Genomic DNA, 24689 nt, shown 5'->3' on the forward strand with positions numbered 1-24689 from the left:
AAACATTTGATATTGTGGCCTGGCCTGATCCACTTTTATTAGTGTCCTAAAATTGTTCCCTTACACTGTCATAGTGAACCAGTTTTCTGAAAGTTTTACTACTTTTTCAATTATAAAGCTGTCCTTATGATCGTTTTTTTCTATTACATCTCCCTTACCTGAATCTTATGTTCTCATTTAAAATTTTCAGAAAGAAATTAAGAATTAGTCTTTCTATTACCCATCAGACCTCTTGAGTTCTCTGAGAATAAACTTCTGATTTATGAACTTGCCCCAGCATGGCCTGAAAGAATGCATGTGTGTCACTATGTCCCCACTTACCACCACACCCACCTTAGGGACCAGGAGAGTAGCTGTTAATCTGGCTTTCTCACTGCCACATGTGATAGGCTCCTCTGTTTCTTGACAGAGAGAATACACCTTCCCCTTTGTTTCTCTGGCATAAGCCCAGCCGATCTTGAGATTGGTTCATCTTTTCTGTGTTTTGGCTTCATGGCATTTATATATAAGCTTTGCTGATGCTAAAAGTCAGAGTGAAGACTACTGGGTTTTGAGGAGGTCGTAGCTTCGTCAGACATTGCCAGGCTAGAACTCCCTTCAGCTCTCAAAAGTCTGTGCATGCTTCATTCAGAGTATGGAACAAAGGTGCAGGCAGGAGCAGCTGCTCTGTCAGGCTTCTCCTCTGGCTCAGTCCCTTCACTGGCATGCAGTTTCCGGGTCAGCTGCAGGGCCAGACTTAGAGTGAGGAGGCCTGGGTTCTTCCTTTGGCTCAGCTTTACTAAGTGGTTCCCTTAGCTGAATAATGTAATTTGGAGTTTTCTTTTTCCTGTCCAAATGGTAATTTTCTGAGATTCCTTTCTTTAAATAAAAATTTGAGGCTTAATAAATCTCTGGTCCTAGCTAAACATTGAGTTTGTGCATCTCAAACTATGACCTAACAGAAGGTGGATCAACTGTGTTCCCATTTTCCTAACATTATAAAGATTATTTGCTGTTTTTAAAAACATCATTGCCTTGAGTTCAAACTGGTTTTTGTCAAAATCTGAGCTTTAGAGTATTATTGCTGTATGTTCTGTTAAGAACATAGTACCAGGGGCTAAGGATTTAGCTCAGTGGTTCCGCTGCCTGTCTTGCAAGTGCAAGGTCCCGAGTTCGATCTCTGGTACAAAAAAAAAAGGACAAAGAACATAGTATCAGGGCTGAGGTGTATCTCAGAGGTAGAGTGTGTGGTTAACATGTGCAAGGCCCTAGGTTCAATATTCAACACCCAAGGCGGGGGGGGGCAGTACCAGCCTTATGAATGCATTTCTTTTCCTCTGCTGTCATGCCCAAGGCTACATGTATTAACATAGTACTTTGGAATTATTCTAAGGCCATAAAAGAAGCCAATACATAGTCTACTGATGTCACAATTGTTACAACATAAAACCTTGATGGAAGTGCTTCCTTATTCTGAAAAGTTAATTTTGTATTAGAGAGTTTGTTCTTTTACATTAAGAGTGACCATTAGTTCAAGAGAAATCATTGCAGGATTAGGCTTGCCTTTAATAAATTAGTCATAATTGATAATGATTGTTACTACACTTTTTTTTTAAGTGTAGACATGAAAATGATTTAATGTTTTTTTTGTTTCGTTTTGTTTTGTTTTGTTTTGTTTTTGGTACCAAGGATGGAACTCAGGACCTTGCTCTTGCCAGGCAGGCAGCAAAACCACTCAGCTAAATCCCTGGCCCTAATTTAACTATTTTTAAGCATATTTTTCAAGAAGGGTTATTATCTCTTACGTAATTAAAAAGATTTAGTCATAAATTGAAATAAAAGTTTTCCAAGGAAAATTGTCTCAAAGCTCTTATTTTCAGCAAAGTATTTTATTTTTGCCTTATGTTTTAGCAAAAGTTGTTACTTTATGTTGCCCTGTGTTTGGGACAGTTGTGATTCTCTCAGCTGATTGTTACAGTCAACAAAGGATGCTAACAATCCATGCATTCAACACAGTGTGCTGTGCTTTTATGGCACTAGCTTAGTAACAGACCTTCTAGGTATGTGGTCTTGGGTTCCTCTTAATGAGTTCACGCATGAGAGCAATAGATGCTAGGAAAAGTCACTGAAGTCAGATATTGAAGGCCAAGATTCCAGTGTGATCCTCGGGTTAATTCATCCCGTCCTACAGAACCTGTTTCTTCCTGGCCAAATCCAAGAGAATCTCTAAAGTCCCTTATGGATTTGCCATTTTGTCTTCCTAACCCTTTACAACTTAAATAGCCTACCCATCAGTACACACGACCTGCCTGTCTGCATAATAATGGCATAGGAGCTGGCCCAATACTCATCTAAGAAAGATCTCGGGTTTATTTTTCCTTACTTAAAAAATTCTTTAGGTCTGGGGCTGTAGCTCAGTGTTAGAGCCCCTGCCTCGCGTGTATAAGGACTTAAGTTCAATCCCCAGCACTGGGGAAAAAAAGAAAAAAGGAAAGGAAAGGAAGGATGGTTGGCTTTATAGAAAAGTGAATTAAGCCCATTAAACCTTTTTAAGATTCAAGGAAATGTTTTATTGTACTGATGTTGTGTGAGCCATTGTAATATGTGTGCCATGTTCAAAGAATGATTTTCCCTGTGTGCTGTTTGAGAAACAAAATGCATGTCCTTTATGTTTATTTTTTTCCTACCAGAGAGATGATGAGGATGGTGATGATATGGATAGTTATCAGGTATTGCTACTGCTGTCAATCCTGTGGCATGGGGCACAGCTATTGCTAATTGCCAACATTTTGCAAAGCAGAAGCCAGGGAGGAGAAGGAAGGACCGTAGAGCAAGGATACGCAGTTTCTCACTTGCTTTTGATTTGCTTTGTTTGTAATCAGCGATACAATACTATTTCTGTTGATTTCCTTATCAATTCAAATTTTTTAAACAATTATTGCATTTTTGATACACTATATTGAATTACCAGCTTGTAAAGCCTTGCTCAGGAAGTCTATTATCACTGCATTAAAACTGATGATCTTAAACATTGCAGTTATCCATCCAGAATCTTTAGATGGACTCATCTTTCCTATGCTAAACTGTACTCTGCTTCTCACATCCATGAGACAAGCATTGTTCTGCCATTTTACTTTAAGAGACTTTTCCTGGATAGGAAGTTTGGAGACATTCTATGCATATAGCTTTGTTTTGTTTGGTTTAGCCAGTTTTCTCCTCTTATTAAGATCAAGCTTTGTTCTCCACAACTTTAGAATTTAAATCTCAGCCTTTTCTTGTTGGGAATATCGGGGAAATATGTATAAATGTGAAATATTTACTGAGTCATGCCTGAGTGGCCTGTTGCCATGGAATGTGGGGTGAGGTAGGCGTGGTCAAAGTAGACAGCAAACCAAGATGAAGATTTCTGGGTTTGGTCCCCAGTGTTTGTGCTGCTTCTCCACATGAGTTAAAAGGATGTTTTGCAATGTGCCTTGCTGTATGTAAAATGTGGGTACATTGTGGGAAAAGCTTCAAAGGTATCTGATCTTAATGTAATGTCTTTGGGGCGAGACTAGAATTAGGCCATTTTGAGTAGAATTGATGGATTTTCTTTCTCTGCTCATAATTTTACTAAGAAAGCAAACAAAAACCAACTCTAGGAGAGGAGTCAGTGTCCCTTTGGATCTCAGTGATCCCATTGACTAACATCTTGTGGCTTTTTGCGTGCTTCCTGCCACGTTGTTCGCAGTGAAGTCCAGTGGCTGCTTTGGGGATTTCTTCAAGCATGGCTGACTGCATGTTGGGTTTTGCATGGGAACTCTGGGGTTAGCCTCATGGTGGTGGTTGGAGGAACAATCTTTGCAACAAGTTTGAAAGGTTCTCTGCTGACCTGCTTGCATTTCAGAAAGTACGTGTTCCCTGACCCTTGAACTGTGAACTGTGACAATGTCATCCATTCCACTAGATGTTATGTGGTTTGAGTTCTGTTCATGGTGACCTTCTGCTTGAAGTCATTGAAAAGCTGTGCTTTCGGCATATGTGCATACACAGCATAAAAATACTCCAACAGCTGGTATAGTGTGAGCTTGTCTTGCTTTTGAGAATAATTATCCCTTTGGAGATCCAGGGGCTCTGATTTCAGTTACTGGCATCCTTGATCAGCATGCAGCGTTACTGAGGCCTCTGCTTTCCTGCATATTAATCACACAGCAATGTTCAATGGCCTTTCCTAATGAAAATTTTTCCTGAGTAATTGAGATATATCTTTTAAAAATAACAAAGCAGTTGTCTATGCACTTTATAGGAAAATATTTCCCCTCCCTGTTGTCAGGAAGAAGACTTAAACTGTGTAAGAGAGAGGTGGTCAGATGCACTCATCAAACGACGAGAATACTTAGATGAGCAGATTAAAAAAGTGAGCAATAAAAAAGGTATGTGAAAGTAAATTAATGGGAGTATCTTTTTCCATTCTATGCAGCGGTAGTAGAGCATTTTCTTCCCTTAGCTAGATAGTAGTGTCTCAGATTCTTGAATTAGAAACAATTATAGATATTAGTGAATCTGATTGTACAGCATTGGTTTAAGGCTTTGAATTTGAATATAGTAAATTTTCATAAATCTCTGAGTTATATGACAAATCTGTTACATTAAATGTCATTCAACTTTTGCTTTGATGAGCACAGATGTGATCAATACCATTATGTCAATATGAGGCATGTCGGGTACCAGAATCTAAGATTTGCAGCAACTAAAGGCTTACTTATGAAACCATACCACTTGGCACCTAGCTCCTCTTGGGCAGGTCCCCTGAGCAAGTTCAGCCCCACTTAATGCCCAGGGGCGCACTTTGCTTATGCTACCAATGCACACCTGAAGTTTGCAGTAGAAATGTGCTCTTAAAACCCCAGTTTCATGGTCTATTCCTTGTGGTTGATTCTGCGCCAATAAACACATCATGAAAGTTAACCTGTGTTGTACAGAAGCTATCAAGAGATCTCCCTCGGGGAAACATCTTGGTCCAATGTGTGGTATCAGTCCAGGTATATGCTGAGTTTGCTAGTGACTCTGCCCAGAGAGCTCAGAGTTAATTATGGGTACTGGGATTTCAAAATATATAAAATAAAAATCCCCTTTGTAATGAGCATGGAGGAAAATAAAAAGGTTTTTCCTAGTAAGGTATGTGATATTTTTAAATCCTCTAAATGCCATATAGTTTTATGAAGCAATGTCACTATTGTTGTTTCATTTGATCATTCCACTGTGATCAAAAACACGAAGTGCATGAAGTCTTTACCACCGCTGTTTCGATGATTTGTCTTAGTGTCATGGCCTCTCCCACACTGGATGTTCATGCTTGACTTTCAGAGGCTCAAACTCTTTAGAACATGGTAGGTTTGTAAGCTACTTTGCCTGTCACTGAATCTGTTCCTTTTAAATTTAGACATTGTTGGGCCAGGGATTTAGCTCAGTGGTGCCACCACCTGCCTTGCAAGTGCAAGGTCCTGAGTAAGATCCCAGAAATAAATAAATTTATTTATTTATTGTGCCTTCTTTCTTGCTGGTGCTCACCCACTCACTCTCTTTTGCAGAGAAAACAGAGGATGATGTGGAGCGGGAGGCCCGGCTTGTGGAGCAGTGGGTGGGACTAACTGAGGAAAGGAATGCGGTGCTGGTGCCAGCCCCAGGCAGTGGGATCCCCGGGGCACCTGCTGATTGGTAAGGCCTCCCTTCCTTCTCCACCATCCTGGTAGGGGTGCAGCTTGCCTGTGGCAAGAGCCAGGCCACTGCTTTCTAGTATCATCACAGTAAATGCCAATGGACCGAGTGGCTCAGTGAGGGGTACCCATCTCTAGTACTCTCGCCCCTTTCTTCTTTCCTCACTGCAGCCTATTTCCTCCACCAGAAGCCAGGCTGCATGGGCAACCTGGCCAGGAATCAGATGCAACGCTTCTCTGTTCTCTAATAAGCAGCTTGGACACTGTGTCCTCATCCCCAGAAATAATTCTGTTTTGGCTCCAAAGAAGGATGTTTCCAAAGTATTCTTGAAGAGGGCAGAAAATACTTCTTTTTTTTTGGTACCGGGGATTGAACTCGGGTCCTTGCGCTTACAAGGCAGGCCACTGAGCTAAATCCCCGACCCTTGGAAATACTTCTTTTTATTTGCCTAGTATTTGCTTAGTTTGGCAACTAGCATAGTGTAAGCACTTAGCACCACTTAATCAGTCAACTGACTTGTAATCAATCCTAGATGTATTCACGACAAATAGCCTGGCGTGCTGGGCTCTGGAGGGAAACATCTGGATCTAGTTTCCAGCTTTAGCTCTTGAGGGAATACATGTTTCCTTAACTACTCTGAGGCTTCACACCTGTTCTTTTAATGGAGCTACCTTTGTAATAGTGATGTGAGCACTGCAGATAATGTATATAAATACTTTGTATATATGGCAATACCGTTGTGCATATTACAAAGTATATAAAATATCTCTGTGCCCATTCATTAAATGGTAGCCATGGCTGCTTCTTATTCTCATTCTTATGATAAAAATATGTCCCAGACATTTAAGGAAAAACAGATTCCCTTTGAACGTAAATTTACATGCCTGAATAGTCTCTTTTGAACAGACACAGAAACATTAATATATTATTTGTCTCTACCCATAAATGGAAGTGTAACCAGTTTCATGTTCTGCTTTATGAAACTGGAGAATCTGAATTTGCAGGCATATTAACTTGTAACCTGTTGTTTCTACCTGCAATGCAGTCTCTCTGTCATTCCCAGCCTCACCCTGTTCCTCAAACCCACTGTAGATAGTCTTAGCCAGCCCTAGTTACTCTGATTCAGAAGAGGCAGGATGGGCCCAGGACTCTTTCTTTGAAGAGGCCTCCAGGTGATTCTGGTGTGGCTGGGCCAAGTGTCACATTGCTGTGGCCTTCCCTGTGCACAACCCCACCTCTTCCACGTAGCTCTTCCTGTGGAGCTTTGAAATATTGTCTCTCTTTTGTTTACTTCCTCTAAGCCCTCATCCATCCCATCACTACTAAGAACACTTCTATCCTTGGGCCTTTCTCTGGAATTATCTTTAGAAAGCTCTCAAATAACCTTTGTCTCAATCAATCACATGCAATTCTCATGGTGTGTGTTAGCAGGGAGGTCATGCAGTATATTTCATGAATAGGACCTGCATCTCCACGGGAGTTTTTTTTTGTTTTTTGTTTTTTTCCTGCTCCCATGGCTCTAAAGCATTTTATAATCTAGTAAAACAGAAAACATGTTTTTTGGGGGTAGCATCTTGCTTGTTGTAGTCCAAGTTGGCCTTAAGCTTACTGTGTAGCCCAAGCTGGTCTTGAACTTGCTGTGATACAACTCCCTCAGCCTCCCAAATTCTGTGGTTACAGGCACGTATCACCATGCCCAAGTAAATTTGAAACATATATTTTATTATTAAATTTAGGGTTCCACCTTCCGGAATGGAAACCCACATACCAGTTCTCTTCCTTGACTTGAACGGTAAGTAAATCTTTCATTAAGATTTGTCACGTATTCAGGTGTAATCTGATCTGTAAGCTATTTTTGCGGTTACATGCCATCCCTAGGTGTCCAGTCACATATGTATAAGCATGACATGTGGAATCACTGGGGGAGAAATGTGGATATTTGTTTAATGACAAAATGAGATCACATGGGGAGATTGCGAAGTACATATGAGAATACTAAAGCAGTTGATCTGAAACATTAATGGACAGAGAAATTACCTGGAACAGTCATGCCCAGCGAGTCTGACCCACTAGGCTTAGAAAGGCCCTGTCTGCATTTCTCTTTGCTCCCCAAGTATTTTTGTTGCCAGCATTGATCACACTATGAGTTTGCATTAAGAGCTGTTCTTTAGCACAACAGTTAAAATCTAGGAAAGCTAGAGCAATGGTTTTCAGTGTGTTTAGGAATACAATTCTTTTCTAAATGAAATCTCAAATGGAAACTCCATGCATAAAAGTAAAAGCACAGCTGCTGAGTTTGGGAGGGGACAGGCTCATAACAGGTCCTCCTGCAGAACCCTAGGATGCCTGAAAATCACTTGAAAACATCTGCTGTGGAGAAAAGGTCAGTAAGGATGAACGGAAGACAGAGGGCGTTTGGCTTCAGCTCATTGTGTGAAGAATTTTTGAAAGACTAGAATTAGAATGTGTGCTTTGTGAAGTGGTGAGTTCCCCGTTATTGTCAGTATGCAAGCACCAGCTGGTTGGCCACTTACAGATTCTTTTCAAGGGTTAGCCACATTGGATAAAGCTTTGGATTTCTTCCAGGTGCTCAGAACTTTGACCTTAAGTTGATAATTTAACTGCTAATATTCAATTTAATGTAAGTTATTTAAGTAGGACAACAAACATTAGGTTCCAGGCGGAGTTGCCATCAAGAAAGCAGCAAAATTCTAAGGTGTGTTAACTGAAAACACTGCCCTAGGACTATGGGGAGTATGTGTTCCCTCTGTTCTGTGGGACACTCAGAAGGCACCTGCTTGGCTCTTACCATTTCTTTTTTTTTAATGGTGCTGCAGCTGAACCGAGGACTCATGCTCAGCAAGTACTCTACCACTGAGCTACATTCCCAGCCCCTCTTATAGTTGCGTTTAAAGAATAAGATCTGTTGCGAGTGTTGGAGCATCTGTTGCATTTGTAGATGAAGAGTAAAAAAAAAAGCTGTTTGTAAACTTCAGGTGTAAAAAGCATATTTTGGGGCTGGGAACATGGCTCAGTGGCAAAGCTTGTGTTGAGCACAAATGAATCCCTAGGTTCAATCCGTAGCATCACTAGAAAGAAAAGCACATTTGGTACATTTTTGGTGTTTGCTTAAAAACTGACTTACACCCACTTTTTCTCCTGTGCTGTGAATTTGGTCAGCGGATGACCTCAGTGCCAGCGAGCAGCTCGTCGGCCCCCATGCTTCAGGCGTGAACTCCATCCTGCCAAAGGAGCACGGCAGCCAGTTTTTCTATCTGCCCATCATAAAGCACAGCGATGATGAGGTACTTAACCCTGCAGGCCCCAGGAAGGGCTGCAGCTCAGTACATGAGCCAGTGGGCCTGTCCACCTGGTAAACTGCTGAGTTCTATTTTGGGGAAGAGGACTGGGGACTTTTAAGCAATAGCACAACTGTGTAAATGTTCAAAAGAGGTGAGAAAAGGTATCCAGTTCATTATGTGGAGTTGAGTTTTTCTTTTCTCTAATGTGTAGTGTGAAATGCTATAACCGAAGTCAGCTTGTTTCCATCTCCCATCACCCTCACCCCTAGGTGTCAGCCACGGCCTCATGGGACTCCTCGGTGCATGACTCTGTCCACTTGAATAGGGTCACACCGCAGAACGAAAGGATTTACCTCATTGTGAAGACCACTGTTCAGCTCAGCCACCCAGCTGCTATGGAATTAGTGCTACGGAAACGGATTGCGGCCAATATCTACAACAAACAGGTAATGGTGAGGACTGGCCCTGTTGTGTCTGGAAGTCACAGGTGGCTCTTCTGTCTATCACTAGTGTGTTTTGTTGGCACTGATATGGGGGATGTGCAGAATGTGACTGCAGTGGCCAGGTTAGCGTCTGACTCTCGTTTATGCAGGGTATGGTAGCTCACGAGGACCTGGGAGGTATGGGTCATTCCCCAAAAAAGACTTTACCATCTTACTGATATGGAACCTGTCATCCTGGCAGGCAGTGGCTATGAGTTTTCTATATTTAAAATGTGGAAACACTGAGACTGGGAGGTTAAGTACTAGGTCTAGTCAGGTGGTGACCAGCCAGGGCAGAGCAGACTCCAGATAGATCCCTACCCTCTGCCTTGCCAAGTGTCCCCGCAAAGGTACTGTCACCAAAGTGGGTCTCCCCAGTGTTCCTCTGACTGGAAACCCCGGGGAGATGATGTTTATCGGACGGACGAGAGGAAAAACTGCAGAGGCCCGGAAAGTGGAGCCCACTTTGTGGCAGATCCCCAAGTAACAGAAGGACACCGTTGTCACTCAGGGCTAGGGGCAAGGGTTTTAAGTTCAAGGCTGTTTTCTGTTTTGCTGAATATTGTATGGGTGTATAAGAAACAGCAATTTATAATGCTTTTAGAATTTATTAAATTCTAAACATTCATCACAAATTTAATCCAGTTTTCCTTTTCCACCAGAGTTTTACACAGAGTTTGAAGAGGAGAATATCACTGAAAAATGTATTTTATTCCTGTGGTGTAACCTATGAAATAGTATCCAATATACCAAAGGTAAAATATATACTACTTTTTTATTTTTGCCATGGTGGGGATGTAACACACAGCCTCACATATCCTGGCCAAATGCTTTGCACACCTCCAGCCGTATAGGAAGGGTGTTTGTTTTTTTTGAAGGGGTGGTTACTAGGATTTGAACCCAGGGCCTTTATACTAAGCTACATCCTCTGCCCTTTTCTACTATTTTTTTACTTTGAGCTGGGCAAACTGGCTCACGCCTATAATCCCAACACTTGGGAGCCTGAGGTAGAAGGATTTCAGCGAGCTAAAGGCCAGCCTTGGGATACACATGAATTTGAGGCCAGCTTGGGCTGCATAATGAGTTCAAAGCCATCCTGAACTCAAAGTGAGACCCTGTCTTAAAAAATAATAATTTTAAAAGTTTATTTGTTGTTTTTTAGGCAGGGTCTCACTAAGTTGCTAAATTGCCTGGGTTCCAACTCACAGTCGTCCTGCCTCAGCCTTCCAGTGTGCTGGGTTTGCAGGTGTGCACCGCCCTTGTGGCTCCTAATGTTGTGTTTTTTTGGTTTTTTTTTTTTATTACCGGTATAGAAATGATGGAGAACGTGTTCGTTCTGCATACTTGTAAGGCATTTTCTCACCACACTTGTTGAGTGAAAGTATTGTCATTTCCTTCCTGCCCCTTTAGGCAACTGAGGAGATCGAGGACCGGGAGACACTGGCCCTGCTGGCTGCACGCAGTGAGAACGAAGGCACCGCGGACGGGGAGACGTACATTGAGAAGTACACACGGGGTGTGCTGCAGGTGGAGAACATCCTGAGCCTGGAGAGGCTGCGGCAGGCGAGTACAGCTGCAGTGCGAGGGCTTCAGAGCCAGCCCCGCAGACAAAGCTGAATTTGTGCACGAAATGCCTCCCACTTGAAGGAGCGCTTGAGCAGCAATTTCTCTGGAGGAAGAACTCTGGCTACATACTACTAAACATAAAAAAATCGTGGCTCGTTTTCATTGCTGCTGAGCACTGTGCCTGAGGAATTTAGATACATTATTTCATTCATTCATTTGGTTTTCCTTTACTTTTTGAGACAGGGTCACCATGTTAGCCACCATGCCCAGCTAAATACATTATTTCGTTTAATCGTCAAGCTAACCCTCTGAGTGCCTGGATTACGCTGCAGTCCTCATTTGCAAGTGAGAACACTGGGGCTAAGGGTAGTCAGCCATGCTGCCCAGGGTGTGCAGTGTAGAAGTGGCCTAGGCTGACTGCAGGCCGGGTAGCTTGACCCCAAACTCCGTGTGTCTCCCTCGGGCCATTACTGTCTCCTTAAGTTTTGAGCTAAGAGGAGGATGTTCCAGTGAGAACATGCACTCAGGAATGGGACTCTGAGGACAGCTGCATGCCCTGTACTGGTCCCAGAGATGTAGTAGTTCGTGGAAAGTGTGTGTTGATCGACAGAATGAGAATCAGAAACCTCTTCCCTCCTTGAAAACCCTGCCTGAATTGCTACATGAGTAAAATACAAACTGCCGAACACTTCATTGTCATTTTACAAAGGAGATACAGAGCTGGAGATTAACTTCATATTCTCTGTGCCCTTGTTTTAAAAATTCACACCAAAAATGTCTTTTGCTTAGCAGGTTTCCTTGTTTTGGAACAAATGCTTTCAATAAATTGTCGGCGGGAGACGTGGGTGCTGTAGGATTTGTTTTGTAAATATGAACTTGTGTAGGTGTGGGTATACAACTTGAGTGATCTTTATTTCTGAATTTTCTAAGTTCACGAAGAAACACATGTTCCTTTTATAACCAGGTGAGCCAATAATAAGTGGTACCTTTCCATTGTTCCGTGTTCACAGGCCGTCACAGTCAAGGAAGCCCTTTCCACCAAAGCCCGGCACATTCGGAGGAGCCTCAGCACGCCAAATGTTCACAATGTAAGGACGCCCTGCTCCACGCCGGGACTCGGGACTGCGGGTAGGATGTGAGGGTGGGGTTCCCACAGTGGGAATACAACACACACGGAACAGGGACCCCAAAGTGCAAGGCGGCTTCTCTGTCCTGGGCAGCACACCAAGGCCAGGCCTCCAGACAGATACTCATTCCCGCCTTGTCTCTTCTTCAGTGGTTCTGACTGTCTTATAGTTCACCTAGAAAATTCAGTTCACAGAAACTCTTCTAGAGCAGGCCGTGGTGGCACGTGTCTGAAATCCCGGCACTCAGGAGGCTGAGGCAGGATCGCTGTGAACTGAAGGTCTGTGTAGTTCAAGGCTAACCTGAACTGCATAGGGAGACTTGTCTCAAAAGCAAAAAAAGAAAAAAGAAACTGTGTCTAGCAGAGGTGGAAAGTGTGGAAAGAAGGAACAGATTAGTGCATGGACCACTTCAAAGCATTCTCTTCCCAGAAGCAACGGAGTGAAAGTAAGATCTTTGAAGGAACTGTGCAGGATTCTGTGCCTTCCTAATTTTCAGAACTGGCAGGAAATTATTAAAAACTTGGCGAACATTTATAAAAATGTCTTATAATTGGCCACAAAACAAATCACAGTAATCACTATCATACAGATTACTTCCAACCACAATGCAGTCATTAGAAATGAGACTCGTATAGTTGTAAGCTGAAAAACACACTCCTAATTAACTTGTGTATTAAAGAAGAGCTCATAATAAAAATTAGGATCTATTTAGAACTAAATGATAATAAAAACATATGTATATCAGTGCTTGTGAAATGCAGTTAAAATGTACTTGGAAATTATTAGACCCAGGGCTCAGTGCTACAGCACCTGTCCAGGAAGCAAAAGGTCCTAGGTTCGATCCCTGGTACCAATTAAAAAAAAAGAAACTATTAGGCCTAAATTTCCTATTCTTCCACTTACACACCACTACTAGACAGAGAAAATGAAAAAGCAAGAGCTATTACTAAGAAATGTATGGTGTTTGTATGAAAAAGAGTAAAACAGAGACAAATATCAGCTTAACAAAAAAGCTAGGCATAGTCGCATGTGCCTGTAGTCCAGCTAGTTGGGAGGCTGAGTCAGGAGGATTGTTTGAGCCCAGGAGGTGAAGGCAACATAGCAAGACCCTGTTTCAAAAAAAAAAGGGTAGACTATGTGCCCAGTATATATAAGGTCCTAGATTCAATTCTCAGGACTGAAACAACAAAAAATTTTCCAAAACAACTTAAGAAACAAGTTACGTTTTTGAACCTCACTGTGATGAAGACTCCACATCTAGCTACTAGGGCAGAAGACAGTGTTCAGTGACACCACATGGATTCAGTTAGCAAAATCCAGACTGTGGGAAACTTTACAGGAAAAAATCCTGATTTTTAAAACAAACTTAATTAGGCTGTTTAAAGCAGATTAAATTTCAAACAAAGTAAATTTTTAGAAAAAGGAAGAACTCACCAGTTAAAAGACTTAAATGTATATCAGTCCATTACAATGTTATGACTATTTTGATCCTGAAATTAGTTCAGAAAATCAGAATACATTCAGATAGAGAGGAACATTAAAAACCAAAGTAGAAAAACAATTTTAGAATAAATATATAAATATTTCTTTATTTATTTGGGAGGAGGTAGTATTGGGCAAGCATGGGAACCACTGAGCTAAATCCCCTGCCCCCTGGAGGTAGTATTAGGAACCAGACCCCAGGCTCTTGCTCTGAGCTATATCCCCAGCCCTATTTTTTGTTTGTTTTCTTTGAGATGAGATCTCACTAAGTTGCCCAGGCTGGGCTCCAACTTGTGATCCTCCTGCCTCAGCCTCCCAGAGTGCTGGGGTTACTGGCATGTACTACCACTGTAGGCAGCCTGCGAATAAGATTAGTTGATGAGAAGAAAATATGAAAGAAGATACAAACATTACTGGAAATAAGAATGGGGATATTGCTATAGAAAAAGCAGAGACTTAGGCAGAGAAGAGTGAACCATGAATAGTGTCACTCCACTACATATGAAAGCTTGAGCAAAATGGAAATTTCCTGGGAAATTTTTCAAGAAGAAATAGGAAACATGAATACAGCTATCACCTGAAAGAAAGCCTAAACTAAAATCATAACTATATTCATTGATGGTAATAGACAATATAAAAAAGTTGGCACATGAACTTAAAATTCATTATAGAGGTCTCTTACTTCCTTGGTTAGGTTAATCCCTAAGTATGTAATCTTTTATTGATGCTATTGTGAGTTATTGTTTCCATAATTTCTTGAGCTTATTATTGGTGTACAAAAATGCTACTGATTTTTGAGTGTTGACTTTGTATCCTGCTACACTACTGAGTTTGGTTATTAATCCTAGGAGTTTTTTTGTTTTTGTTTTTTGTTTTTGAGACAGGGTCTCACTATGTATTTGAGACTGACCTGGAACTCACTATGTAGTGCAGGCTGGTCTTGAACTCACAGTGATCCTCCTGCCTCAGCCTCCCGAGTTCTGGGATTACAGGTGTGCGCCACCACGCCCAGCATCTAGGAGTTTTTTTGGTAGAATTCTTTAGGTTGTCTGTGTAGAGGATCATGTCATCTGCAAATAATGATAATTTGGGTTCTTCCTTTCCTACACATATCCCTTTTATTTCTTTCTCTTGCGTTATTGCTTTGGCTAATGTTTCTAGAACTATATTAAACAAGCATGATAGTGGGACATCCTTGTTGTGTTCCTGCCTATAAAGGGAAGGCTATCATCTTTTTCCCCATTTGAGTTGATGTTGACCATTGATTTGCTGTAAATCACTTTAATCAGATTGAGATAAGATCCTTCTATACCTACTCTTTTTTCCCCAGATTTTTTTTTTTTTTTTTTTTTTTGGTACTGGGGATTGAACTCAGGACCTTGTGCTTGCAAGGCGGGCATGGGAATCACTGAGCTAAATCCCAGGCCCTTCATCTCGTTCTTTTAAAATCATGAATAGATGTTGGATTTTGTCAAAGGCTTTTTCCTGAATCAATTCAAATGATCATGTGGTTTTTGTCTTTGCTTTTGTTTGTGTGATGTATTATATATATTGATTTGTGTTTATTGATTTCTAGTTTCATCACACTATGATCTGATAATTTTATCCCATTATCATGAGTTAATTATTTTTCTTTTACATTTATTGAAGCATGATTCATGGGCTAGCATGTGGTCTACTTTGGAGTAAGTCCCATGTGCTGCTGAGAATGTGTATTCTGTTGCTGAATGGAACACATGTCTTTTAAGTACATTTGTTCAAAGGTTTGGTTCACCTCATTTTTCTTTGGGGTTTTTTTTGTTTTGTTTTGTTTTGTTTGTCTACATGATCCATTTGGAACAGTGGAGTGTTGAGGTTCCCCATTATAAGTGTATTGGTGTTTCTCTGATCCTTCGTGTCAATTAGTATTTGTTTTATGAAATTGGGTATGCTGGTGTTTGGTGCATGGATTTATCATTGTTATCTCTTCTTGAATTTTCTCCCCATAACCAATATGTAGTGACCTTGTTTGTGTCATCTAATCACTGTTGGCTTGAAATTCACTTGATCTGAATTAAGCATAGCTACTCCTACGAGTTCCCATTTCATGGAATATTGTTTCCTATCATTCATTTCTAATATGCGAATTTCTTTTTCAACTAAATGCATTTCTTGCATACTGCATATTATTGGATTTTGTTTCTCACTCCATTTTACCAATCCACGTCTTTTGACTGGGGAGTTGAGACCATTCACATTGAGTGTTATGACTGAAAGGTACTGAGTTATTCCTGATTTTCCATTATGTTCCTGTTGCTGATTTCTATTTTTCCCCTTTTTCCTTAGCCAGGTGTATTCATTTCATTTGACTTATTAGCATTGTTGGCTTCATTGTCTCTTTCAAGGACATCCTTGAGAACTTTTTTAGGTGCTGGTTTGGTGGTCACAAATTTCTTGAGGTGCTTCTTGTCATGGAAATACCTTATTTCGCCACCAAATTTTTTTGTTGTTGTTGTTTTGTACCAAGGATCAAACTCAGGCTCTTGCACTTGCAAGGCAGGTGGCAGAATGACTGAACTAAATCCCTGACCCTCTCCACCAATTTTGAAGGAATGGTTTGCAAGATATTTACTGTATGTCTTCCAAAATAAGACAGACCTAGCTGGACTGAAGAATAATCAGACCGTAAAACTAGAGATAAAAATGTCAGCTCCAATCAACCTATTTTTTTTTTTCTTTCTTTCTTTTTCTGTGTTTTGGTACCAAGGGTCAAACTCAGGACCTTGCACTTGTGAGGCAGGGGCAGTGCCACTGAGCTAAATCCGCAGCCCCTCAATCAGCCTATTCTTAGCTTACTTGCCTTACAGAGTAGCCACTTAGCAGCAAAAGGATAGCAATGACAGGTAAGGCAAGGATATATTGACTGGGGCTGGCTTTTTTTTTTTCCTCGTACCAGGAATGGAACTCAGGACCTTGCACTTGCCATTCAGGTACTGCATCACTGAGCTACATCCCCAGCCCTTGGGCTGGCATTTTTTATCTCTAGTTTTCAAGGATGATTATTTTCTGGTACAGTTAGGTCTTATTTCCTCAAAAAAAGGGTAAGTTGGGGCTGGAATTTGTTATCTTTTCTAGCACTTGAAATGCTTTACTCCAAGCTCTCCTGGCCTTTAAGAGAAGTTGTGTTGAGAAGTCTACTGTAATTCTAATGGGTTTACCTTAAATATGGTTTATTATTTTTCTCTAACATCTTTTAACATTGCACCTCTGTAATGAACAATTATAGTGCAAACACTAAAGCGACCCAGGTCCTAATTTATAATTAATATGTACTAAATTAAACATATTTCTGCTAGTAGCAGAAAAGAATTAAACAGTAATTTTATAGAATTAACTAAAGATTAAGAAAGCTTGATGGTTATGTTATCAAAGGTACAGGGTGTTGGGAAAGGGGAAATGCAGGAAGAAAAATTTGAAACCTTGAACTTAGGATTGATCTGATGAGAGGGAAGTGGTGTGAGGGTTCTCTTGGTAACTAGGATGTTTATAAAATTAGGTAAAGGTTGGGCCAGGGATTTAGCTCAGTGGCTCTGCTGCCTGACTCATAAGCACAAGGACCGGAGTTCGATCCCCAGTACAAAACAACAACAGCAAAAAAATTGGGTAAAGGTAACGGAAAAATAGAATGTTAAAAAATTACATAGAAAATAAAAAGAAAAAACTAATGAGGAAAATTAGAAAGAAGAAGAGGAAAACAAAGAGAAAAAAATAAAGAGAGATGAGTAAGGAGAAAGGACAGAGGAAAATTCCCCATGCCCCAATAAACTAAGGGGGAAGAAAGAAGAACCACCCCCAATTTTTTTTTCCTCTTTGATTTTAAAGCAGCTTTTTCCTTCTGGGGGTCTAGCAATTGTTGTTTTCTGAGGCCCCTCTGCTTTTCCCAGGCTACTTCAATGTCCAAGTCAGGACACGTCCTGCTTACACTGATAAAGAAGGAGATCAAACTCCAGTCCATGCTCAGTATGGGCACCAGCAGGCAGTAGGGTGGGGGCTCCACTGCCAAGACTTTCAAATCCACAGCAACTCTGGCTGCATCTGGCCTCTGGCCATGGAGCGGGTGGGGAGCTGTGTCTTTCCAGGCTCAAAACCCTTAGGGCATTCTCTCTCCAGCCTGCTCCCTGAGGGCATCTGTCTGCTGTGGCTGTCCCTTACCCAGTCACTGTGGGAAGGTAACACTGAGAACCCTGAAGTGAAGCTACCCTGTGGCTGCTCCCAGTCCTGTGTTCAAACACTCAACTTTTCCCACGATGGCACCCAAGCCCACACACATTCTCCAGGGATGTGGGGCACCTGGACTGGCACTGCTTCCCAGCTGTTGCCTGTGGAAACAGTCTGGTGGGATTGCAGGGACTCCAGGCTGGCCCTGCAGATCACAGCAACCACCAGTCCATTCCACCTCCACCTTTCTCTGTGGCTCCATCTGGAATCCCCAGCATTTACTTGGTCTCTGGTTTGTTCTCCCTCTCCCACCATCCTTGAGCTGGGTGCCAGGGAGAAAGTCCTGACTGTTTTGTTCCTTCTCTGCCTTTTGCTTTGCCTCTTTAATTTCTCTGTGGCATTTAATTTTCTTGTCAGTTCATTCCCAGTTCCTATTGATCTCCTCTTTTTTTCTTTCTTCCTGAAGTTGTTATTCTCCTGTGTCTGGATTCCAAGTCTCCAGGAAGCAGAGTTGTTGCTGCTCACCGCTCCACCATTTTTCCAAAGAATCCCAATTGATTATTTTTAGAAGATTCTGTAATTTACCCTGAAGTCTCTATGGAAAAGCAGAGTCGAAGGCACACAAACCTTATCTAGAGTTAGGAGATCCGGTGCCGGGTATCCATTGAGTGAAGAGGAATTGTCTTGGTCACATATAAAACATATAGTATACTCAATGTGTTTGAGTTCTATAACTTCTTTCATTTTAAAATATTTTGTATTATAACATTTTTTTTAAAAAGGATGGTAAGTGGCCCATGAGTCTTAGGTTGGAAAAGCCTGCAAGAGACTTTTATAGATGCACAGGTCATATTTAGACTTCAGTAATACTGAAAATAGCACACATATCAGTACTTGTAGGATGCGGTAGAGTGGTGCTTAGAGACAATGACATATTTCTTCATATTTGTAACAAAAAAGATAGAAGCAGTTTATCCATCAATAGTATAATGGAAGAAAAAAAATTATATTACACACTGAAAGAAAACTATATCAGAGAGCACTTATACAAAGAAAAAAATCTGCAAAATGATATTGTTTGTGGATGTATGTACATGTAGTTACATAAAATATGCATGGAAATAATAAGCCACAAATTAAGGGCAAAGAAGGGGCTTTAGCCATATCTTTAGCATTATATTTCTTTATATAAAAAGAAAATTACACTAAATATCTGGTCAGTTGATGAAATTATTCATTTCTTATAGGTGTCTTCCAGTCGACCAGACCTTTCTGGCTTTGATGATGATGATAAGGTGTGTATCTGTGGGCATGCCTAGGTTATCAATAGACTCTGGGTTCTTTTTGTTTTGTTTTTTTTTTTTGGTACCAGGGATCAAACTCAACCTTCACACTTGCGGGGCAGGTGGCAGAACCACTGAGCTAAATCTCTGGCCCCTGCTCTGAGTTCTTGAGAACATAACCTGTGCTTATACTTTTTGATTATGTCTTCAAGAAGTTCACAATCTAGTCCCTAGAGTGAGTTAACTCCTAAGAAGTTGACATAAGCTGAAATGGCCACATAGTAGTGTTCTCTCCTAACTACACCAATACCTTATGCCTTTTGAAACTTAAATCTCAGGTAACACACCCCCTAGTCTTCCTGGGACCGTCCCAGTTTGTGCTGCTGTCCAGGCAAAATTAAGAATGGGACCTTTTCACTCTGGTAAAAATGTTTCTGCTTAGTTTTTACCCAGTTACCTTAGATATGTGCAAAATTGATAAAGTAGTTGCCTCTGGGGAAGGAGGAAGATGAATCAGACCACATAGGGGCTGAAAAGTGCACTTCACTGTTTTTGTAATAATTTTATTAAGTCTTATTCACTCTAAGCTTACCTTGGGTATGACAGTACTTGTTAGTATTTAGCACTCATATAGGCCTGAAATATTTCATAAGTAAAGAAAGAACATATACTGCCATTGAAAAGTAGAAGAAACTCAAATCTGGGCTGCTTTCCTCACTTTCAAGTGACTTAGTGACAGTTGACCCATATTCTTGTCTTGTAGAGTTGGCCAGAGAACCAGTTAGACTCGTCTGATTACAGCTCCAGTTACCAAGATGTAGCATGTTATGGAACTTTGCCCAGGGATTCACCTCGAAGAAGCAAAGAAGGTAGTGCTGAGATTGTTTTGGAGTGGTATTTCTTTGTAATTATACATAGGAATAGCATGAAGAGTCTTTCATGTTTATAGCATAATGAGATATGAAGATGAAATTCCAGTTAGCTATATGATCCAGAACACTTTTTGTGAGCAAAATATATCATGTTCACTTACTGGATTTTTTTTTTTTTTGGGCTTTGTACTTAACGTATCACAAATAATAATTATAGTATGCTTTTAATGTACTACTTCTGATTTTCCAAGTCACTTTTTTGTATATCAGGTTCTGAGTTTGAGGTCAATTTTGAGGTGCATATAAATCTTACTATATTACTCTGTACCAAAAGACTATCCACCTATGGTATGTTTTTCTACTCAAAAGAATTTTTAGCCGGGTGTGGTGGCACATGCCTGTGATCCCAGAACTGAGGAGGCTGAGGCAGGAGGATTGCTGTGAGTTCAAGACCAGCCTGGGCTACATAGTGAGTTCCAGGTCAGCCTCAACTACATAGTGAGACCCTGTCTCAATCCCTTTTAAAAAAAAAAAAAAAAAAAAAAAAAAAAAGGAATTTTTAACAGAACATTAATCATTTTTAAAGCAGGTAAAAAATGATAACAGAACAGCATTCTCCAGAAATGTAAATTAGCTCTATTACCTTATACTTTATATTTTTACCAACTGAGTGCTTTTGTACTAGGAATTGGGAAGAAAATGGGGGAAAGAGGACAAGTAAAGTAAGAAATGAGAATAAGTGAGAAAGAATTCTTTCCTTAGTCCCTTAGAGCCAGGTGATCTGAGGGAAAAAGACACTGACAAGAAAGTGTATACAAAATTCATTCATTGAGTATACATTCTGAGCTCACTTTACTATCTTAAAATATAACCATGAAAATAAGATATACAGAAACTAAAACAATGAATGATGAAGTGCCAAAATGCATGTACCAAATGATAGAGGCTCTGAGAATTTGGAGATGGAAAATAAGCAGGAGCTGAAGTTGGTTGCTTATGCTTATGCTAGATTTTGAAGAGAGGGTAAAAGTCATCCTTTCTGATTTCTTTTACACTTTTAGTAACTCTCTGGCATTCTAAATCTATCTCTATGCTTGCCCAGATTGGTTTTACTGCTTATCCAAATGCTACCATATGAATTTCATTGTGATGCCAGATATTCCTGTGGCCAGGTCACTGCCCTGCTTCCTGTGCCCCTGAAAGCACTCCGTGCCTATAAATTCAAGCCTTTTTATCTTCCTCAGGTTGTTCATCGGAGACTCCTCATGCCTTAACAGTCAGCCCTTTTAAAGCATTCTCTCCTCAGCCACCAAAGTTTTTCAAACCTCTCATGCCTGTAAAGGAGGAGTATAAAAGAAGGATAGCTCTTGAAGCAAGACCACTTCTCAGCCAAGAGGTAAATGTTTGATTGTCTGCACTCTGCAAAACAGATAGGAACCATGCTGTCTGTGGAGAGTGGAAGTTTGCATTCTCAAATCAGATGCTACATGTAGACATGCATGAGTTATCACTCCACAGATCCAGCCCTTGGATACCTCTTTCTCAAGCATGTGGGGCCAGGGCCAGATTTTTTTAAATTGTTATTGTGCTTTTGCTACCTTGTCTTGATGGCTTTTTAGACTATTTTTTTGTCTTTCAAGTGAGAAAGAGATGTCTCCTAGGTATTTTGAAGATATTAAAGGCTTTTATTTATTCATTTTTTTGGATCAAACTAATTATGCTTTTTGCCACAGAACCTGTGTAGTCCTGTCAGATTTCACCAGTAGTTTAATTCTGGCCTGCAAAATTGGTGCTGTGTTACTCACATGTAGTAAAATGTTGGCATTGCCTTTCTAACGTGCATGTACTGACTGTATATCTCGGCTGTCGTCGTCTTTGTGTGTGATGCATCTGTGTGTCTTAACCTTTGCAGAGCATGCCTCCATCTCAGGCACATAACCCTGGCTGTACTGTCCCCTCAGGAAGCAAAGGCAGCAGCCTGCCAGTAGAGCACAATAGCAAACGTGAGAAGAAGATTGTAAGTTCTGGAACCATTTCTGTCATATTGCCTGGTGGTGGGTTTAAAGCCCTGTCACAGACTGTCTTCCAAATGCGTTAGAAGAAATAAAGACATGTTATTTAGTCTTTGCTTTAGGAAAAAAGAAAGTGACCATTGGTGATGAAATTTTGCATGAACATGGCCATGACCTATGGTTTTTCTAAGTGTTTATTGTATTTATTTTTGCTTTCATGTAAGTTTGCTTAGGAAAAAAAAAATACAGAAAGGACATCTTTGATGATTCTAGTCTTTACTTTTTTAAAAAAAATAACAGATCACTTGAACTAATACTGAAATCTTTCTAATGTGCCTATACATATTGTCCAGATTCTGAAGTTAATCTACCTAGAGGAATTGCACTTACTTGGAGTAAGTAAACATGCATTTAGCTGTGGGTATGTTTGAAAGCTTTTTTATGTTGCCTGATGCTACTGCCAAGATAATTCTATAGATGGTAGCTGTACTACAGTTCTGCATCACCCATCAACATCATCCTCATCACCATCATCATCTCTCCAGCTCAGGGAGCCTTTGTTAATTTGCTCGCAAAGTATATTCAAGTCCCTGGTCTCAGCCTTGCTTTCAGAATGACTTATCTGTGTTTTACCAAAGGTAGATTGAAACTCTGCCTGCAAAATCTCATTCCCAGGCCCTTGGTTTATAAGTGACATCTATGAGATAAATTCTTTATGCCAGGCACTTCAGATTATAAATTATACCTCAAACAAAGTTGTTTGAAAACCTGTATATTCTCAAGCCTGGAAAAGTTCTCTAATTTTGGGCTCCAGCTGTCATTCTCCTGTAGTTTCCTAGGTTTGGAAAGTATAAAGCCAGCCTGGGGCCAGCGGAAGCTGCTTGATGTTTATGGCTGCATATAACCTGCTATATGGGCCAGAATGTGAGGAGTCCCATTTCCTAGCTATACTGTATCAGATCCACTGCAAAGGCTTGTTAGTCTAGGATCCTTCAATGGATCCAGAATACACTGCTAATTCATATACTGTGTGAAAACTAACTGCAGCTTTAATGCAGATGTGCAGTTGGCCACTCACCTGCATGCCTGGGCGCTAGTGGATCATAGAAAACACCTCCTCCTTCCTAATGTGAGGAAAGAAAAGGCACCTTTCCCCTTCATATCTACGTCCCTCTCCCTGTTTCTGCTTCTAGGTTCTGCCTGTCTCTCTGTCCCAGGGCTGCTGTCCTAATTCCCAGAGGAGAGTGTACTCCTACATTTGCCTGGTCATCTCTATGATCTTCATGAGCTATTTGTTCCCTCCCCCTGCCCAGTTATTATTAAGCTGCAGCGTGGGCTAAGAGGGAAGAATGGCTGTGCTGTTACTCCTCAGGTCCTCTGGCTCTGCATCTGATTGGATCTCTTTATTGATGTAGCTCTTATCACTGGGGTGCATAGGGCCAGGATTTAAATCTGTTGTACCAATCCATTTTGGTAGCCTCACAGTTCACACAGCTTGTCCCATAAGTTGTTTTCTTCACTGTCTTTTAAATATCACAAAATAAAACCTCTACAAGACGAATGTAATTATTATGGGTCACAGATACATACTGATAAAGAAAAGGGACATAAAACATGTCTCGGGTAGTGCAGTATAGCATCAAGCTATCTTCCCTTGACCGAAGCAGTCCCAAGCAGTAGTTAAGCTCTATGACTGAATGCACCATGAGGTGGTGTTGGATGGTATTGTTGGTCTTTTTTGTGGTCGTTTTGAGAGAGCTGCCTTTATTCTCCTTAGAGAAATGGCTTGCTGAACACTCTTCAGCTCTGAGGGTATTGCACTGTTCAGTTTATTCCAAATAATGGTTTCCCCAGACGTTTTGGTAGAGTTTAAGTACATTTCTTATCTAACCTATGGCTTTAATTTCTCTTTGGGAAGTTTCAATTTTATTTCCCCTCATAGATGGGTATAAACCGTTTCCTTCCTTTGATTCTAATTCACTTTCTTTTCTCTTCCACTCTTAAAAACATCACAAGTTCAGACTGATAGAGGGCATTTGCAGTTATTGTTGAAAAGTAATATCAAGACACTGTGTCTGTTATTTTTTTAACCCATCCAATTGCCATAGTAACTTCTGATAAAATACAGTAAATGTAATTACACTGACTCTTAAAGCTATATTTTGTCCTCTGGTCAGTTTGGGAAGATATATACAGATGTGCTTCCTGACTCATATAAGTAAAATAAAGGCAATGATGTACCTTTGCATTTTATCTTTTTAAGTCATGAAGCAAAAAGACTAGCAGAAATAAAGTCAGCCGTTTCCTCCAGTATCCTCTGCAATTTTATAGAGATAGCATATGGTTTATTCTTCCTGTTTCACAGAAGAAACAAAGGTCTAGGATTATTGAGTGACCTGGCCAAGGTCTACAATTAATAAGAATGTAAGAACAAAGAGCCCTTTCCTTCAGCAGAGTGGGGCTGACTCAGGTGACCCCAGGTGCTTCCATAGCTAGTGCTGAAGCCTCTGCTCCCTGCCTTTAGTACCATGGACAGCAGTTCCCGGAGCTCCTGGCCGGTACAACTCTGGTGGCCCACACAGACCTGGTTATAGTGGGAGTGGAAACTGCATTAATCATGTGAAACTCTGCAAAGCGTCACTGCTTTAACATGGGTTTTGGTCCCTTTTTAAAATCAAGGTGTTTTGTCT

At 40.8% G+C, this 24689-nt stretch overlaps 1 protein-coding gene across 4 annotated transcripts in view; it reads left to right on the plus strand.

Annotated features, from left to right (window-relative positions):
• Kif13a (kinesin family member 13A) overlaps positions 1-24689 on the plus strand; it is a 190039-nt gene that overhangs the window by 156485 nt on the left and 8865 nt on the right. The window contains exons 25-38 of one of the 4 annotated variants that reach the window (XR_004516526.1): positions 2670-2708; positions 4292-4391; positions 5550-5676; positions 7413-7468; positions 8857-8981; positions 9248-9424; positions 10123-10215; positions 10871-11023; positions 12037-12114; positions 19080-19127; positions 19879-19984; positions 21232-21383; positions 21900-22004; positions 22353-22394. Coding sequence is in view for 2 of the 4 variants with exons in the window: in XM_033761902.1 (XP_033617793.1) it covers positions 2670-2708; positions 4292-4391; positions 5550-5676; positions 7413-7468; positions 8857-8981; positions 9248-9424; positions 10123-10215; positions 10871-11023; positions 12037-12114; positions 19080-19127; positions 19879-19984; positions 21232-21383; positions 21900-22004; positions 22353-22430 (1437 nt within the window). In the remaining 2 variants the exon portion in view is untranslated. Of the gene's footprint in view, positions 1-2669; positions 2709-4291; positions 4392-5549; positions 5677-7412; positions 7469-8856; positions 8982-9247; positions 9425-10122; positions 10216-10870; positions 11024-12036; positions 12115-19079; positions 19128-19878; positions 19985-21231; positions 21384-21899; positions 22005-22352; positions 24677-24689 lie in introns of those variants that run through there. The other 3 variants (XM_033761902.1, XR_004516527.1, XM_010622914.3) reach the window with 3 other exon arrangements.

The sequence above is a fragment of the Fukomys damarensis genome, unplaced genomic scaffold, assembly GCF_012274545.1.
Source record: "Fukomys damarensis isolate Sample0158 unplaced genomic scaffold, DMR_v1.0_HiC HiC_scaffold_10, whole genome shotgun sequence".
NCBI classification, from domain to species: domain Eukaryota; kingdom Metazoa; phylum Chordata; class Mammalia; order Rodentia; family Bathyergidae; genus Fukomys; species Fukomys damarensis.